Raw genomic sequence first — 14,640 nt, 5'->3', positions numbered from 1 at the left:
CGCGAACCGAGGAGCTCCGGCGAGACAACGAGCTTGTTCCGGCGAGGGGAAGGCAAGGGGGAGCCGGAGAAGGCGGATCCGGTCGGATCCGAGGTGTGCCGGCGACGAGGAGGCATCGGACAGCGGGGTCGGCGGCTCCCGCGGCGAGGCGACGAGCGGCGAAGGCGGCGCGGTGTCGGAGGTCGATGGTGTGGCGGCGACCGGGCGAGGAGGTCGACAGCGGCGGCGGCAGGGTGCGCGGTGGAGGCGGCGGGGCCGGCGAGCTGCGCAGTGCGGCGTGGCGGGCGGCGCGCGATGCGGGCGGCGTCGGGCGGCGGTGCCGGGCCGGGAGGGCCGTGGTTGGGCCCCGGCGGGCCCGCACGGTGGTGCGCGGCGAGAAGTGGGGCGGCCCCGCTGACGTGGCGCACTCCGGTTGGGTGCGGGCGACGGCGGTGCTGACGTGGCGCGATGCTATTGGCCAGGGCAATGTGGCTGGAGGCGGTGGACACGTCCGGCGTGGCGTGGACGCGTCCGGCGGCGCGAGGGGAAGGATTTTAGGGTTTCGTCCGCGAATTTCGGGGGAGAGGACATATATATAGGTAGAGGGAGCTAGGAGACTTCAAATTGAGCATGGTTTTCGGCCACGCAATCGTGATCAAATGACCTAGATGATGGAAGGGGTTTAGGTGGGGTTTGGGCCACTTTGGAGAGGTGTTGGGCTACAACACACACGGGGCCTTCTCGGCTCCTCGGTTAACCGTTGGAGTATCAAACGAAGTCCAAATGGCACGAAACTTGACAGGCGGTCTACCGGTAGTAAACCAAGGCCGCTTGCTAATCTCGGTCCAATCCGAGAACGTTTAACACCCGCACACGAAAAGAGGTAAAAGGGGACACCGGAGGACATAGGAGCGCCGGAATGCAAAACGGACAACGGGGAAAATACTCGGATGCAAGAGACGAACACGTATGCAAATGTGATGCACATGATGACATGATATGAGATGCATGACAAAGACAAAAGCAACACGGAGACAAAAACTCGACAACGAAGAAATATCATAACTTAGTGCCAAAAATGGCAAGAGTTGGAATACAAATATGGCAGGTTACACATGGGGTGTTACACCTAGGGTGGATGATTTGATGCCTATGGTATCCATGTTAGATAAAAGACTACCTAGTATTGCTTCTATGATGTCAGATGTTGGCAGATTAGTTCATCTTAAATATGTGGTTTTTGCACTACCCATATTTGCTATGTGCTACATCAGAGTACCATTTAGCATTCTAGATCATTTCGAATATTCTGGAAGGTGCTTCTTATGGTCTGGAAATGGAATTAACAAGCATGGTAAATGCCTGGTGAAATGAGATAAGGTATGTATGCCCAAAAAGGCTGGTGGACTTGGTGTATTGGACCTTAGAACTAAATATAGAGCCCAATTAATGAAATACTTATACAAATTCTTCAATCATCAAGATATGCCATGGACGCAGATGATATGGAATACATATTACAGAAATGGCGAAGTACCCAGCTTCCACACCAAAGTGGGTTCATTCTGGTGGAGGGGCTACTGCTCTATTCTGAATGATTTCAAAGACATGATTGTTTATAAAGTGGCATGTGGCGATACTATCAAACTATGGTATGATAAATGGGATGATGAGGTACTCTTAGTAAGTTCCCGAGCTATCCTCATTTGCTAAAGATGAAAACATTACTTTTGCCTCCGCTCGTATATAGGCCAACAATGATTTTTATGGGATGTTCCGTACACCCATGTCTGCCATTGCAGTGCAACAAATTATTACTCTGATGGATATGCTAGCAGTACAAGTTAAAACCCACAACAGTGACACATGGCAATTCAAATGGTCTTCAACTAAATACTCTACAAACATAATATATATTGAATTGATTAGTGACCCTCCTGATGCCCCAAGCCATTTTAGTGGATTTAGAAGTCTTGCTGCTTGGCAAAACAAAAATTATTCTTCTGGCTATTGCTGCTTGACAGGTTAAACACTAGGGACCTATTGGACATAAAGAATTTCTATTTGGAACCCGTCAAATGTGTTCTATGTAATGATGAACCAAATGAACACCTTATGCACCCGTTCTTTTCCTATGACTTCGGTCAACATTTTTGGCTGGCCCTAGGTATTGAATGGAATACTGATCTGAACAAACAATATGCTGGTGGAAGCAAAGGAGAGAGCAAACATACCACCATTCAAAGAGTGCATGATTGCTATATTTTGGAGCTTATGGAAGCACATAAATAGCATTATATTTGATCATAAATCCAAGAGCTTGGAGTATTGTATATGTTGCGTCAAAGTTCATTTTGAGCTTATCATAAAGAAGGCAAAACCTAATTTGAAGGAAGGGATGCAATCTTAGATTACTTGTGAATGTAACTCTGGCATAGCCAACTCTTGTAAATCCATAGTATATGACCCCACCCTATTAATGAAAAAGAGTCACAGTAGGGATTTTTCCCTACTGTTTTTGCTCAAATAATTATTTATTAAATATAAATAGCTAAAAGAATAGAAATTATCACCTAACGAGAAAGTTTAAATTTAAATTTTCAAAAAATTCGGGTTCCATGGAGCTCGGTGACCAAAACGCCCCACTCAGTGAAGGTTAGCAATTGGAAGTGGAGTTTCTTATCTCAATCTCAATTGCCCCTGGATGAACTGTAAATTAAAAAAATACATAATTTTGTTGCGGCAAACTTTAAGGGATGTTTGTAGTACAAGCAAAAATTAATCATGAAATCACATCGGTGCAAGGTGTTACTTTCACAGGCATTTTGCATGCATTTGCAATTTTTCTTAAAGTTTGCCAAAAAAAATCAAAATTGCTTGATTTTTTTCTGATTTACTGTTCATAAGAGGATCATTTGAGCTTGAGATTAGAAAGGTTCTTTCGCTAGCTCGAGATTATATATATATATATATATATATATATATATATATATATATATATATATATATATATATATATAAGATATGGTAGTGGAGCCGGAGCTGATCAAATGATCAACGAAAGGCTAGAGTAGGAGTACTTGCCTCTGTTCTTGTTCTTCACATATACCGAAAGAAAAGAGAATAAAAACAGCGGTCGGCAGCAGCAGGTGCACAGACAAAAGTCACTCCACTTATTCCACAACGCCCGAAGTCCCCGTTCCGTTTCCGTTGCAGCGGCCCCGTCCTTGTGTTTTTGCCTTCTTCCCGGGTCGCCACCGCCGCCTTTATTACCAGTCTGCCACACGCTCCGACCTCGCCGACAACCTCTCTCTTGGCAATGGAGAGGCAGAGGGGTGGTTCCTCCCCCAGCCGCCCCGCGAGCCCCAAGAGCCTCCTCCTCATCTCCTTCGCTTCCTCATCCCTCCTCTTCTCCTTCCTCTTCTCCCTCTTCGCCCTCCGCTTCGGCCGCCCCATCCACCTCCCCTTCGCCGCCTCCATCGGCGCCAACGGCTCCGCCACCGCGGTCCCGCCGGTTCGCGGCGGCGGTGGTGGTGCAGGAGCGGAGGTGTTTATTGGGGGCGGAGGCGGGGCCTTGGGGGAAGATTCGGCTGTGGAGGGAGACCGCCACGGGCGTGCTGGTGGTTTGCCCGTGGGCTCGGCAATGAAGGCTGATGAAGCCGGTCCTGGAGGTGGGATTTTTGAAACCCCCGCGGGTGGTGCGGTTTCGGAGATGCCCGAGGTTGCGGAAGCGGGAGGCTATTCTCTCCGAGGTTTGGATTCGACAGTGGAGGAGAAAGGAGGTGTTCGACCAGGTGGAGACAGCGAGAAGCTGGCGAAAGATTCGGTTCCGGTGAAACCCAACTCCACCGAAGGCAAGAAAGCTGATGCCGTCTCGGCAAGGAGGTCAAATGTAGGCAATGCTTCTGCCTCCCACGGCCATGGGGCAGCTGCGTCAGTTGAGAAATCCGATAGAGCAAAGCCTGCGCAAGCTGTCAATTTCTCCACGGAAGCTTCAGGTTCAGTTCCCGTAGCGGGGACAAAAGGCGAATCCCTGCATGGTGGCCATGCCGGAGAAAAGGGCGATTCCTCTGCACAAGGGTCTTATGCTTCGCAACAGGCGGGCCAGTGGGAAATCTCAAACCGTTCAGCAAAGAACAACTCAGGAGAAGCTCCAGCCAATCCAAATACTAAGCAGGATGCTAATGTGATTCAGGAAGCGGTTCAGAGAAAACTGGATTTGGCGAGAAGCAGCATAGCGCAGTGCGATGTTTACGACGGGAGCTGGGTGTTCGATGAGAGCTACCCACTCTACGCAAGCAATTCGTGCCCATTCGTAGACCAAGGGTTCAGCTGTGAAGCAAATGGAAGAACGGAACAAAAGTATACCAAGTGGAGGTGGCAGCCAAGGCATTGCAATATCCCTAGGTGCTGCATTATTATACAATTATTATTATATTTCCCCAGTTTCATGGATGCAAGACTTTGCGTTTGAAATTTTTGCATTTACTGACTTAAGCTTGGTATATGAGCAATTTGGCATCTGCTAACTTTGCTTGCTGTTAAAATTCAGGTTTGATGCTAGGAAAATGCTCGAGATGCTGCACGGAAAGCGGCTAGTGTTCGCAGGGGACTCCCTTAACAGGAATCAATGGGAGTCCATGATGTGCTTGCTGAGAGAAGCAGTGTCAGACCCTGCAAGGATTCATGAAACCCGTGGCCGCAAGATTACCAAGGAGAGAGGGGATTACAATTTCAAGTTCCTGGTTCGTATGTCATGAATCTTATGTGGAAGTAGTCCATTCAGTGTCTAAGGTACTGTGTAGGCATCATATGGGCATGGTTTCTGCAGGACTACAACTGCACTGTGGAGTACCATGTCACCCATTTCTTGGTGCATGAAGGCAAGTCGAGAATCGGCCAAAAGCATGCAAGGACACTGCGGATTGATACCATCGACCGGAGCTCGTCAAGATGGAAGGGGGCGAATGTGCTTGTGTTTAATACTGCCCATTGGTGGTCTCATCATAAAACAAAAGCTGGGTGAGTGCTGATGAGCTCAGAAAAGAATTAACCACTGTTTTTACATTTTAGTTAGTTTGCATGACAGGCATTTTATCTGGTTACGATAATTTAGATTTGTAAATGAGCTGCCACTGTCTATGTTTCGATTCTTGCAAATATTAGGACTTGCAGAGTAAATGCTCTAAGAGTAGCATGTTTCTGCGAAGGGGCGCAAACCAACATAATTTATGGGATCTAAATATTGCATTTGCTTGCAGATTGAATTATTATCAAGAAGGGGATACTGTCCATCCCCACCTCGATGCCTCCACAGCTTTCCATCGAGCACTAACCACATGGGCATCATGGGTCGACCGTTACATTGATCCACGGAAAACGCAAGTGTTCTTCCGAAGCTCATCCCCATCACACTTCAGGTTTGCTCCCTCTGATCTGAGCTTTTCAATTCCAATACAGGCAACTTCGATTTTTTTGCTGCAATCCCCAATAAGCAAAACATGGTCAGCAATAACAACTTACCACTGGTTTCAGCGGCGGGGAGTGGAATTCCGGGGGGCACTGCAGAGAGAGCACAATGCCTCTTAATGACACTCGGGCAAGGCCGGTGCCCGAGAGAAATGCGATGTTGGAACAAGTGGCGAAGCAAATGAAGACTCCTGTAACAGTTCTGAACATTACCAATCTATCTGGTCTCAGGATAGATGGCCACCCCTCTGTGTATGGGAGTAAGGCAGGAGATTTAACAGCATCCAGCACCCAGGATTGCAGCCACTGGTGCCTTCCTGGAGTGCCTGATACATGGAATGAGCTGCTGTTCTACCATTTAGTATCCTCACACGAGAACGGTTTTACAAGTTAGTGACTGGCTTTCCATCTTTAAAATGTCCTCTTGTCCCAGCTAATATTGTGTACAGCAATTATTGGAGTATATATTTTCTCTCTGGATATAAATTTTATGATTGTTTTTTCCTTCTATTTCATCTCTTCCCAGCTGGTAATGTGTCAAGCAAGTTATGATATGGATTCTGAAACATTTGCCAACATTTTGCACAATACAACTAAGAGAGTTTAAGTCGCGAATAAAATTCATCTTTTCCTTCCCTACCAAAAGATAAGACTTGTATAGCATAAATTTTTATTGCCATCTTGGTCCACCTCAACATGTAGATGTTCAGGCAACTCCAGTTTGAAAACCATGTATAAGTTCTCAAGAGTACAGGCAAGCATGTTCACACACAATTATGTTATCGTTCAGACTATCAATAAAAGCTTATTTGTCAGTCATCCACAAGCTTGGTACTTGGGACTTTATTTCGTAAGGAATACACATTCTTTTTATCAGGCCAACAATCGGTCTCCCTTGTATAATGAACTGGGATAGACGTTTGGTGAAGTATGGCAATAGTTTACAGCAGCCTATATCATCAGAGCTGCTCTTCAGCTATCAAGCAACTTTGTGTGCTCGACGATGAGAACCAGACGCTTCATCCTTCTTTGCTCCTTCTGGTCTCCTAGCCCAGGCTGGGGCTTGGTCCGGTCCATACCGGTAATCATAGAAGAGTTCGGCACTAGCTTCAATATGCTCCCTTGCATAGATACCAACCCGATGGTCACCGGCCACCATCATCACCTGGATAGGATCGTAAGATGAAATAAGATTACGGTGAAGACAAAGCATGAAGCGACATTGTCTTACAACAATGCTTACCTTTGCATAGCAGTTGGGACTGGAGGAGTGATTTGCGAACTTCAATTTATCCCCCTTCCGATATGCATCCAATACAAACTGTGAAGCAATCAATCAAATTAAAGGTTACCACTTTGATTTCAACCATCTGTTATTTTTTCAATATGACTGTATGCAGATGCACGGCATGTGATGCAGGGATACCTGATCATTTAAATCAAAGAGGAATGAAGAGTTTGCCCGGTCATAAATTTTGCCGCGTTTGTCTGCTTCTTTGTGAGAAATCAATTCACCAGTGTACTCTCCAAGATAGTCATTCTTATGCACAGGGTTCTGGTGTTGCAAGAAAAAATAAAATTAGCCAAAAGAAGAAAGGGAATGCTATCACACTCAAACAAGCTTCTGTGATCTGACCTTAATGAACGCACCCCATCCTGCAACGTCCGATTTTCCAAGCAAAATCTGAATTATGATCAACAATTAGCATGAAACAGGTAGCGTACAATGATGTCAAGAGGACAAAACTACAGGAGTATGTTATCACCCTTTGTTGTTGTTTTAGGAGGAGCTTCATGTTTCCGCACTGGTAACCATCACCTCTTTCTGGTGGCTCGCCTAGTGAACCATCTCCACAGCTGAAGAGAATGAACATCATGTGAAGTTTGGCAAACTAAAACACGCCATAAATCTGAATAAAGCTAAACATGTGCATGATACGTAGCTAAAAACAAATCATTTAACCCTATCAAACAGTTATGTCAACATCTACAAGGAGATCTTATTTTATAAGTGCTGATTACCTCACCCAGCAGTTTCTGCAAACATCCGGATCACATTCTCGACTGGCAGCAAAACATGGGCATTGCCTGCTTCTGCACTGACTTTTTGCACAATGACAGCCTCTAAATCTGTTTTTGCAGCTTTTTGAACACCTAAATATGATAATTAACAAATGAAGCCAGGGTCAAGTTCTTTCTTTGCATTTGCTTACACTAATGAACCCAGGGTCAAGTTTTTTCTTTGCATTTGCTTACACTAATATGATGATAAAAGAGAACTGTAGATGTCATTAGTCTTATGATCACTTTCACTTTGTGCGTCAAATACTCAATACACGCCCAATACTAAATGTTTTTTCTAGAATGCATATCTCTTGTCTTTTCAAGGAAATACTGTGGATGCATAAAATATCTTAAGAGATAAGGTGGGTAACGGATTTTTGCTCGATATAATGGGAACATACCCACAGTATTTCTCACAGCATGTCCCATTTTCCACACAGGGGCAATTTTTGTTGCACATTTCCTGGCACCCACACGGTGTATACTGTCTGTCACATTGCTTCCCATCACCAACTTTTTTCCTAATGGCTGGATGCCCTGCAGCCTTCGAAGGATATTTGTGCTTTCGAGTTCTGCCCCTTCGACGACAGACTTTTGTTCTCACAACCATGCCTTGCTCCTACAAATCCATGGACAAAAAATTATGATGCTGGCGTAACAATACCAGTGGAAAATGAAGTTAGTCTCTGCATGTTTTGACTTTTATATGTGCAGTAATACTGATCCTGGTTGCTTCATTTGTGAAGGCTGGGCTGGTTAATGATGGTAACTTGTAATAGGTGTGGTTCCTAATGGAAGGCTGAGACATGCACTCCTCCCATATCTTTCTGTCACTAAGTTAGCGATTTTATTGCATCTCTCCCTTTTTGCTCAATAATATTGCACATGTTGCTCCTCGAAATGAAAACAGAAAACCCACAGGAGCAGTAGAGTATGTCCTTAATTCATGGGAAAATGACTTATTTGTAACCCCTAAACCACTCAGACTTCGATAATCTACCATATTATGAACTCTGGCTGAACAGCAGTTATACAAACCATGTCTAAGATATTTCACTTTTGTGCTGAAAGAACACCTAACTTCATCGGAAGAAACAGAACCTCAAAATCAGGAGCATCATGCCATGCAATAAATACTAACTGAAGTACGTAATTCTTTCTGCAGCAGCAGCAGCAGTGACTGCATTGAGAACAATATGACTGCCAGCATTTAGTTTGTTTTAACATTCCTAATCTGAGTACAAACGAAATAGTGAAATAGAGCAGGAGACTACCAACGTGATTCAATACATACCATGTAGTTTTGTTCAGTTTCTGTGAAATCGCCCGAAATGGATTTACTCATGTTTGCTGCACCATTGTTGTACATGTAGCTAGCCACTTCCATGCAGGTTTTCAGGCCACATAATAGGTTTCTGACTATTAGACAGCTGTGGAATTAATCAGGAAAGCAACAGTTCAATTAATCAGGGAAGTCTGTTTCCACAAAACCTAGGGGGAGATAACACTTGAAATTGCACCTTATATATGTAAATTTACCTATTTTTCCCAAATATCTCTATTCCCTTCAGATATAAATCCCTCTCTAGGGTACTCCAATGAGAAAGAGGGTGCTCCCTGCTGGAACTGAACAAATTATTTGCTGAAGATTCTTTATTAGTATTTCTTGCTGCATCCTCAGCAGTACTAGTTGGGCTTCCACCGCAACTATCTTTATTAGAAGTTTTCTTATTGGGGTCATCTCGTTGATTGCCTCCAAATTCTCTGATATCTGGTCTTGTGTCACCAATCTCCGAAGTAGAATGATTATTCAATATATGGCTTGCAAAAGGAATATCTGAAGCAAGCGTCCTTGGCTTTTTATAAGGGAAATCATCACTAGACCTTGGTCCTTTTGAAACCTTGCGCTTCCCTAAACTTCTTAGAAGCATATCAGTGGATACATTTTCAGTTTCAGAAGCATCCCCAGAAGGCAGTGCAGTATGTTTTTCAGCACTTTCAAAAGATATTTTTGATCTGCTGGTTCCAACAGATATACTTGATTTAATGATTTCTTCCTCTCGGTTTGAATCTTCTGATTCAGATACCATATCAGTACCAACTTTGTGTAAGGTGGATCTTGACTCCATATTATGTGTTGCAGAAGAAGCATAATCATGTTTGTGTATGTCTTGAAATCCTTCTCTTCTCTGTGGACAAACTAATACCACAATTAGCCTCGGAGCACAGTAAACATGCTCAACTGAAAGGACGGATCTATAAAGTTATTAGTAGCAATTAAAAGACCAAATATTGTATAAAAAGTAATCAGCAGATTGCCAAAAAGTAGCATCGGTCAAATTCACTGCCGTTGGCATCCACAGGTCGTGTTTCTCATTTCGCATTTTAGAAGAAGTGCTTGATCCAGTACTAAAAAAACTCCAGAACATTCAAAGATGTAGGACATGTTACAATGTGCACGCCTACAAAATTCCAATGCCAGGTCCAAACGTGCTGTGAAGTACTTAAAAGATAAATTCGCTCCATTCACTGTTCAAGTGTTCATATGTAATATAACTATCACTTGTCTTTTTGGTTCTCAATAACACAGTAGAATTTAAAATCAAAATTTTGCAGATGTGCATAACAGAGTGAATTGTAAAAATTAAGGTTTTTAGTATCTTTGGAATAGTGGATCGTGCCGTTTCTTCCAATATCTACAAGGAAACCCTCGGGCACCAAAACTCTAACAATGTTCCCCACCAATAGAAGTTCAGTAAAATAGTTTCATAGATTTGCTACAGGGGCTGGTACGATTTAACTGAAAACCTAAAGAAAAATAAGTTAATGCCAATGAATATAATTGTAAAATCTGAGGTGAAGCATACTCGAAGGTAGCACTGGTCACCACATGGACTCTTGTTTCCGTCGAGCTCAAACCCACAGGGTTGCTTCTCACTCTGACAAGAATAGGAGTTAATACTTAGCAGCACAGAGAAGTAATTTTATTAGAACATGAAATGAATTGTTACTCACTGGGAATACTAAGTTTTGAGAGCAGCCATGGAGACGGCAATCAAAAACCTGAATGAACATATATCATCAAATAAATCACACCCTGATGAACATAGTTGCACAAACCGACATTAAAAACAGGACTAGAAGTGGTAGATTGCCAGAAGTAGAATGTACCAAACATCTGCGGCAGAAGAGATTATCAAAAGAATCCAAAACTATATCCACAGTCTTGTCAAGAGGAAGTTGGCTCTCTATCTTATCAGAAAATTCAGAGTGCTTCTCGTGTTTCTCAAAAAGAAATTCAGATCTACCCTGGAATTGTAATGAAATCAACAGAAACAATTGTAAGTCAAAAGACATTTGCTATTTGTGGTGATATCACTTAATGAAGATCTTGCTACAAAGAATTTGTGTTTTTCGTGGCACATCACCTCGATTTCTGAAGGAGATGCATCAATAAACTGACAGATAACATTTAAATCCTCTTGACTTAACCCGCGTTCCTGAGTAGCTTTCCTGCAGCAGATAGTCAGAAACTCAGAATCAGACAAGTTATACATAGTTTTTTTTTTTGCAAGGTTGATTGTAAAGAGATGGGGATGGCATTGCCATGATAGCACATAACAGGAACATTGTGCAAAGTAGTCATTATTTTTGCAGGATAATAATGATTAAGTTAACCAGATCTAATTAAGGAGTTCCTATTCTTATTCAAATATTTTTTTCAAGAAAACACAAAAGTTTTGCGTCTTTGAAAAGGTATATTCTTATATGTGCACAAGCAATTTAATTCACATTGCTTGACTAAATGAGCACTTCTGTCACAGGTTATTCTGGCCTCGAGAAAGTGTACCCATGTACAGACAACTTGTCTCTATTTAACTAAGTGTCACCTAAATAGCAGTCGATTAAATATTTAGCCTTGGTTACACAAATGTTCACAAAGTATAATATAAGTAGATTCATATTAAAGCATCCAACAAAAAAATGTGAAGTCGTAAACTAAATAGAACTAAAGTTCAAAAAGCTTGTGGTTTGTTTCAAAAAGGAACTTGAGGTTTTCAGTAGCACTGAGGTTGTGAAGAGACCAACATTGCATCTCCAATACCATGATAAGTGAGAAAATGGCAAAATTGGTGATGAAACAAGGTATTAAAGAGTAGTCTACTACTAAGTCCTTCTAGAATCTGTGCCAACCAGCAAGCATTTTCAAGTTTAACATTAATAGGTATAAAAAAAGCATCTCGATTGGCCATTATAGATTCTATTATTATACCATATTAGCTGATCTTCTCCTTCAGTGAAAACATGCTTCTCTTCCTCAGGTTGTGGAATTTCTTCATCACTTTCACTGCAGATTAGAGCCTCGTTGCCAGCTGAATCATAGTAAATTCTCCTCCTACCAGCAATTGATTGATCATCGGCCATTCTTTGGTTTCTGCGCTGTGTTGTTCCAGAAAAAATAAATATCAAAGACAAAAGGAATGCAAGAATTGTCCTTATACCGACGTATGAGCCATTTAACAAAATCAAACTACTCAGAATAAATTCAGCTAATAAACTTATGCTAAGTAGCACGACGCATCAATCATGTCGATAGTCATATTTCTTGGAATGATCATGGATATACAGAATGCTTATGGATTTGCATATGTTCTTAAATTAAGGAACTCAAATTTCCCCACTTCATCCCAGAGCAATATCCTTGATAACGCTATCTGAACATGTCATGCTCAAGTAATTAAATATATGATTTGTCAAATTCTTATGCAGCTCCCCAAGCTAAAAAAAACTTCTACCTATGGCTTGCATGACTAAGTTGTTCAAATGCCTGAACCCATGCACATTCGAGTATCCACGCATATATATCTCAAGTTAATTAACTCTATCATGAGTTCATGACTAAGTTGTTCATCTAAATGCATGCACATTGAAGTATCCTTTCATAAATCTCAAGTTAACTCCATATGGCATATGAACTAGTACTGTAGAACTGAAGAGCAACCTAATATTAAGTCATCAAACAGGTCAAATAGAGTAGCAACACTATACTTGTCCAGGAAGATCCACGTGGTGTACGGAGGAATCTTATCAACCAGCGGCAGCTTCACAAGCTGCAAAACGATGGACTGTGCGCTGTCGCCGGAGCTAGAGAGCACGAGCGTCCCGTCGGCCGACAGGTTCTCCTCCTGCACGTGCACAACCTCCCTCTCCCCCGACCCTCTCGCCAGGTTCCAGCCAACGATCCTGGACTGGCCCTCCGCGGCGAGCTGCGACAGCACGTTGCTGCTCTCCGAGCCCCTCGACGCCGCCTCCGCCAGGGCGGCCACATCGAACAGGCCGCAGGTGTGCTTCCGCAGCGCCCTCCTGTTTGCCTCCAGCTTCTCCTGTCAAAGGTCAAAACAGGACACAGGTACAAAGCTCAATCCCCGGACCAGATTGAGTGACCCAACAAAACTCACAATTCACAACGAATTCTGTAGATGCGGTCGGTGCTCTGCTTTACCTTGATCGAGGCGAGGCGGGCCTGTTGGATTTGGCGCTTCAGCTGCGTAAGCTTCCCATGGAGCGCCATGAGTGAGGAGGTGCCCACGCCGAGCCCCTGATCCGGCCGCTGCGGAGCACGAAAGAAAAAAAAACAAGGGGACGGAAAAGGATCGAACCCGATCAGATTGGGGAGGGAGATCGAGGCGGGGAACCGGGCGGCTAGGGGAATCGGAGGCCGGCGAACGCTACCTTGGGGCCGTCCCGGTGGGAGGAGGAGTCGGAGGCCTTGGACGAGGACGACGCCATGGCGATGGCGCGAGCCGCCGCAGGCCCACACTCCTCCTGCTCCTCGACGCGAGGAGCCCTGCCTTCTCTGACCCTTGTCGACGCGACGGCTCTGCACTATAGCTAGCAGCATAGGCAGGCTAGGATCCTCTTTGCGGGAGGCTTAAGGTCTGACAGGTAGGTGGCCTGGCGTCAGTGGGGGCCTCTCGCTGCACGGGCTTCCGGATGGGCTCACGTCAAGTGGCGGCGGGCGTCGTTGGGTAGCGAAGGATTTAGAGGTCCAAGGGAGGTCGTGGCCGTCTGCACCGCTGTGCTGTGATCCCGCCGACCACCGACCACCGTCCACCGGTGTGGAACGCAAGGGAAGCGATGGCGGAGAAAGAAATGCGAGAGACGTTAGGCTAGCCATAGTAACGATGGCTGTTATCATGCACTCGGCGCTAGCAGACACGCCGATGTACCAGACAATTAAAGAAGAGGGGGTTTTAGAGTAATTTAGGTAGATACCGTATCATAAAAAATGAAGTATTATGCTATTATGTTATATAATAAATAAGTTCATCTATGATACTATTTCATTCATAATATTATGCACGTATATGATACTCCTCACTATGAATAGCCTTAATGATTCACCTACGCACAGAACATAAACACACTTGTCGCAATAACACGGTAAAAGGGATGTCAGTCCTCTTGTCTAGCTAGTTACAAGATTAAACACAAATGATAGGGATATACTCCCTCCGACTATATTTACTCCGTATATTAGCTTTGACTGAAATGTGAGCAGCCGTTCCAATGGGTACCTCCCCCTGCCGGCTGGACAAAGCTGAATACCGATGGTAGCTTTGTACAGGCCACAAGCGCAACAGGGGGCGGGATGGTCCTTAGAGACGATAGAGGGGAGCTCATTTTTATATCATGTAGGCAGCTGCTCACATGTGACAATAGCCTTCAAGCAGAGTTGGAAGTATGCAGAGAGGGACTGTAGTTGGCTTTGTACCGTACCAACCTGCCCATATTGGTGGAGTTGGATTACTCTGAAGCGGTGTCGATGCTATCGGCCAAGTCAACAAACCGATCACAAGTCCGAGCACTAGCAGAGGATATAAACAGGATGATGCTGAATCTAGGGAGATTTCATTTTCTCACATTAGTAGATCACAACATAATGTCAGTCATGCACTAGTCGCGTATGGTCGTAGTACCCCTCGCATGGTTGTCTGATTGAGGTCAGGTTTAGACTGCATTATAAACATTTCCGAGTCCGAGAAGCCTCCGTGAGTCAATGAAATCTTTCTTTTCCCCGCAAAAAAAGCTTTGACTGAAATCAAACTAAAGTTTGACCAATTTTGT

The 14,640-nt window shown here is 44.1% G+C and overlaps 2 protein-coding genes across 3 annotated transcripts; one reads left to right on the top strand and one right to left on the bottom strand.

Annotated features, from left to right (window-relative positions):
- Positions 1-3,191: 3,191 nt before the first annotated feature.
- Positions 3,192-5,958, top strand: LOC119285510 (protein trichome birefringence-like 6). The gene is made up of 5 exons (XM_037564804.1): positions 3,192-4,386; positions 4,532-4,724; positions 4,811-5,001; positions 5,241-5,399; positions 5,515-5,958. The coding sequence occupies exons 1-5, from the start codon at positions 3,299-3,301 to the stop codon at positions 5,840-5,842; spliced, it is 1,959 nt and encodes a 652-aa protein (XP_037420701.1). The 5' UTR covers positions 3,192-3,298; the 3' UTR covers positions 5,843-5,958.
- A 143-nt stretch (positions 5,959-6,101) lies between these two features.
- On the bottom strand, positions 6,102-13,481 carry LOC119285509 (histone-lysine N-methyltransferase EZ1-like). 2 transcript variants are annotated; one of them, XM_037564802.1, is made up of 17 exons: positions 13,246-13,481; positions 13,016-13,123; positions 12,562-12,896; positions 11,786-11,947; positions 10,941-11,025; positions 10,684-10,821; positions 10,528-10,575; positions 10,380-10,451; positions 9,052-9,701; positions 8,807-8,942; positions 7,914-8,131; positions 7,471-7,602; positions 7,215-7,305; positions 7,085-7,132; positions 6,875-7,003; positions 6,692-6,769; positions 6,102-6,613 (listed from the first exon to the last, which is right to left on the bottom strand). In XM_037564802.1, the coding sequence occupies exons 1-17, from the start codon at positions 13,300-13,302 to the stop codon at positions 6,428-6,430; spliced, it is 2,673 nt and encodes an 890-aa protein (XP_037420699.1). In that variant the 5' UTR covers positions 13,303-13,481; the 3' UTR covers positions 6,102-6,427. The 2 variants fall into 2 exon arrangements, with proteins under 2 accessions (XP_037420699.1, XP_037420700.1); XM_037564803.1 differs by lacking the exons at positions 13,016-13,123; positions 13,246-13,481 and having other exon boundaries at positions 11,786-11,952; positions 12,562-12,698.
- Positions 13,482-14,640: the final 1,159 nt, after the last annotated feature.

This window comes from Triticum dicoccoides, chromosome 4A (assembly GCF_002162155.2).
Source record: "Triticum dicoccoides isolate Atlit2015 ecotype Zavitan chromosome 4A, WEW_v2.0, whole genome shotgun sequence".
NCBI lineage: Eukaryota > Viridiplantae > Streptophyta > Magnoliopsida > Poales > Poaceae > Triticum > Triticum dicoccoides.
Note: the sequence above shows the minus strand (reverse complement) of the source record. Positions and strands in the feature narration are given on the sequence as shown.